The 4,104-nt window shown below is 47.6% G+C and overlaps 1 protein-coding gene across 1 annotated transcript; it reads right to left on the bottom strand.

The window, feature by feature from the left end:
* Positions 1–1,005: 1,005 nt before the first annotated feature.
* Positions 1,006–2,655, bottom strand: LOC115967117. Its single transcript, XM_031086197.1, has 3 exons — positions 2,080–2,655; positions 1,500–1,922; positions 1,006–1,311 (listed from the first exon to the last, which is right to left on the bottom strand). Exons 1-3 carry the CDS (start codon positions 2,653–2,655, stop codon positions 1,006–1,008), a joined length of 1,305 nt encoding a protein of 434 aa, XP_030942057.1.
* Positions 2,656–4,104: the final 1,449 nt, after the last annotated feature.

Below are 4,104 nucleotides of genomic sequence, written 5' to 3'. Positions count from 1 at the left end.
AAACCTATGGGGAAACCAACTACTTATAAATATCAAGTTTTTGACAGAACCAAGGTATTTCATGGTCCTCGGACTCAAACCTATAGGGAAACCAACTACTTAAATATCAAGTTTTGGACTGAACCAAGGTATTGCATGGTCCTCGGACTCAAACCTATGGGGAAACCAACTACTTCTAAATATCAAGTTTTGGACTGAACCAAGATATTGCATGGTCCTCGGACTCAAACCTATGGGGAAACCAACTACTTATAAATATCAAGTTTTGGACAGAACCAAGGTATTGCATGGTCCTCAGACTCAAACCTATGGGCAAACCAACTACTTAAATATCAAGTTTTGGACAGAACCAAGGTATTGCATGGTCCTTAGACTCAAACTTATGGGGAAACCAACTACTTATCAAAATCAAGTTTTGGACAAAACCAAGGTATTACATGGTCCCCGGACTCAAACCTATGGGGAAACCAACTACTTCTAAATATCAAGTTTTGGACAGAACTAAGGTATTGTATGGTCCTCGGACTCGAACCTATGGGGAAACCAACTACTTCTAAATATCAAATTTTGGACAGAACTAAGGTATTGCATGGTCCTCGGACTCAAACCTTTGGGGAAGCCAATTACTTTAAAGAAACTGGGATACTAAGCAGGACTTAACCCTACACGTGACATCTCGGATGATGCCTATATCTCCATTGAGTGATGGTCAGACGTGAATTCAAGGCTCTACAGGTGCAGGTAAGTTAACGTTCTGAAACATGATTCTAGATATATCACATGCACAACTATTCATACGTGTTAAGATAATTGGTTCAAAATTCATAAATAATAGTAAGTGTTGACAAGGGCAACCAACAAGTAACCAAAAGCAAAAAGGAAGAAAAGAATTTTATATGCGTGTTCAACAGGTTCAAACTACTAGCAGGTTACAAAGTTTTCAAAATGAAAAAGAAACAAGTTAATCGTTAAACTAAAAAAAAATACGAAGCCTGGCCAGGGTTTCTACTTCTTTAATTTTGCATCGGCCACGTCCTGGGAAGGAGGAACGGGATCAGCTTCGGTGCCCTGGATGACAGCCCCTTCTGGGGAAGGCTGAGCAGGATTGGCGTCGGTGCTCTGGGGGACCATAGCAAGGGGAATTGCCTGTAAGGGCTGGGAAAGTATGGCTGGCTCTTCCGCATTAGGCATCTGGGTGCCGACCACAGGCTCAGCAACCTCTTCGGGTACCTCGAGATCCGAACGCTGAGATGCTTCTATCACATCCTGAAGCTCTCCCCCTTTTAGCGGCTCGCCAGGAGAGGCGCCAACCTATACAGTATCCGACTAAGTGACCCCTCCCTCATATTGGTCGCTCACGGCCGTGGAACTGGTGGAGGTGTCCTCATGGATGGCTGTAGGGTAGAATATGTTCTCCGCTTTCCGTAGATCGGATTAAGCATTCACCCAGCTCGCTTCAAGGACTCTTCCCAAACCTGGGAGCAATAAAGCCTACATACTCCGGAGATCTGGGCTTTAAGGATGGCTTGCGTTTCAGCTACCCCCGCATTATAACCATCATCCTTGGCCGTTTCCTTGGCAACCTCAGCCTCGTTTTTGGCAAACTCGGCCTCCCGTTTAGCCCTTATGGCTTCGTCATGGGCGTACTCTGCCATACCTTTGTCATGCTCTGCCGTGACCAGTCTTTTATTTAAATCCTTGATCAGCTCTTTAGCTATTTGCAACTGATCATCGGCTTCTAGCAGACGTTTTGTTTGATCCTCGACCTGTTTTTGGGCGCTGGCTAAACCTGCCGAGGCGCTATCCCTGTCTCGAATAGCGTCTGCTAGGGCAGTCTTGGCCTTGGCAAGGTCGTCCTTGGAAGCTTTAAGTGTCCGCGCGGCCAGTAAGCGCTTGGAGCGTTCATTCTCGGCCGCCTTACTCTGATTGTTCACCTCTTCCTCCATCCTATAGGTGGCCTGGAGAGCTTGTCAAGAGAGATAAATACATCGTGAATGACAAACCGGGAGTGAGAGTTAATAAATTTTTAGGTTTCAAGAGCCTTACCATGCCCAAGTACCTCTTCGTACTGAGGAAGACCTCCTGCATCCTCATTTTCTTTAGCCCATCCACGTCGGTGGGAAGTAGCATGGTTCTCCCTAGTGCGTCTGCCACGTAACCGCCCTCGCCATCTCCAAGGTCCCTCATGGACGCAGTTTCCAGTAGTGGACCCCCGTGGAGCATTAGGGCGGGAAGCCAGGCGCTGGGCGAGGATTGGGCCTCGATCCCCTTTCCCTTGCCTTGGGAAGGTTGGACTTCGGTCTCCTTACCCTTACTTTGGTGCTCAATCTTTAATTGCTTCGCACGTGGGGCTTCCTCACTCTCCTTAGAAGGTTGGGACTTTCCCCAATCCACGGTTTCCTTACCCTTGGGACTCATCTTCCTCTTTGAATCAGTGCTCTCCGGCCGAGGAGGCAAAGCTGGTGGGGGAGAAGCAGGAAGTTTGGGGCGAGGGAATTGTGGCTGTGACTTTGAGGAGGATAACCTAGTCTGGATAGCCTGGGGCAGAGGAGGTGGGGAAGGAGCATTGGGTTGTGGTGTTTCCTGCACACCCTTCCCTGGTTGACCCTCGAGGAGTTCGAATAGGCTGGTCTGGGGCTTTCTCTTGAGTCCCATCTCGGCTTGAGAAGATGTGCCTACTGATGACAATTCCACCTCGGACAAGGCTGGGTCACCTATATCACCAGGAGGATCCTCGGATTGGTCGGCTAGGTCAAATACCCCAAACCCTTCCTCGGGTTGATCTAGCTTGCCTTCGTTCTCCGCTACTTGATGAGATGAGGAGAGGTCCACCAATGGGATACTCTCTGGGATAGATGGTACTTCGGAGATTAAAAATCCTGTCTCAACCACGGTAATTTTTGGAAGCTGAGGACAGCTGGCGCTGATCACGTGCCTAGGGTCGGCAAATGACTTCTGAACGGAAGGGTACCCTAATATTTTGTGAGCGGTTCGGACTTGACCATCTCCGTCATTTACGAAAACTGCCGCTTGTAGAACAGTCTCCAAGTCTACCCGGTTAACTAAATGAAAATGCCGTTGATAAGCGTGTGGATCTACAAAAGAAAAACACATATGCATGGTTAGTTACCGAACCACATCAGATTAGAAATGGCGCAAAGGGTCAGCGCCCTTCCATTCCCTATACCCCACCTGGTTCTCCTTCTACTATGGGGCACGGATTGCCATCATGCCATTCACCGGAGACGATAAGGAAATCCTTGTTTAATCCCTTGTTGGAATCAGGGAGGCATTGGATTAGTCGAACCCTTTCGTCTCTCATCTTCATGTAGTAGGATTTTCCCTTCAAATTTTGGAGATTATAGCACCAATTCACGTCATGGTGGGTCAGTCTTAACCCCATCTTTTCGTTTAAAGCATCCACGCAACCCAGAATCCTAAACACGTTGCCGGCGCACTGGGTGGGGGCTAATCGGAAGTGCCTAAGGTAACCCCTCGTTACCGGCCCCATAGGGGTTCTCATACCCCCCTCTACAAAGGCGAGGACGGGAATTACTACCTCGCCCGTTTCCCTCTTATAGTGCGACTCCCCCATCTTACAATGCCTCAGACTTACATTGGGAGGAATTCTGTAATCGGCGATGAACTTGTTCATCGCCTCTTCAGTATCGACTAATTTCCTTAGTCTCGATTTAGCCATCTCTATGATTTACTAAACAAACTCAACCAGCAACGGGAGAAGGAAGGGAACCAGAGAAAAATAAACCCAGAAAAGAAAAAACACGAGTTAATGGAGGCAGAGAACTTACATAAAAGAGGAAAGACGCTTCAGACAGGCTTTTTGTGCTGGAGATAGACTTGAGTTTGGGCGAAAGTTTAGATGAACCCAGGGTATACGCGTTAGAACTCTTAAGTGCAAAACTGAAGAGACGGATCCGTTCCAAAAAATCTTTTATACTTTCTAAGGTAACTGCACAAATTTTCCCGCCCATAAAGACCAAGGAATCACCACCGTTTGATCTTCATCATGCCGTAGAACGTGGGAAATACAGAGCCGCCCGTATTTAATGAGGCCACGTTTCACCTTCCAAGGGCTCCAGGAAC

The sequence above is a fragment of the Quercus lobata genome, chromosome 11 (assembly GCF_001633185.2).
Source record: "Quercus lobata isolate SW786 chromosome 11, ValleyOak3.0 Primary Assembly, whole genome shotgun sequence".
Classification (NCBI taxonomy): Eukaryota; Viridiplantae; Streptophyta; class Magnoliopsida; order Fagales; family Fagaceae; genus Quercus; species Quercus lobata.
The sequence above is the reverse complement of the archived record's forward strand: the minus strand, read 5'-3'. Positions and strand labels throughout refer to the sequence as shown.

What these genes read in the sequence shown, in the direction of transcription:
- LOC115967117 (XM_031086197.1), bottom strand. Translation starts at nt 2,655, where the DNA reads ATGGGACTCAAGAGAAAGCCCCAGACCAGCCTATTCGAACTCCTCGAG. An exon ending in AGAAAATGAGGATGCAGGAG is followed by an intron (nt 1,923 to 2,079) that starts GTCTTCCTCAGT and finishes GTGAACAATCAG; the next exon opens with AGTAAGGCGGCCGAGAATGA. An exon ending in TTAAAGCCCAGATCTCCGGA is followed by an intron (nt 1,312 to 1,499) that starts GTATGTAGGCTT and finishes GATACTGTATAG; the next exon opens with GTTGGCGCCTCTCCTGGCGA.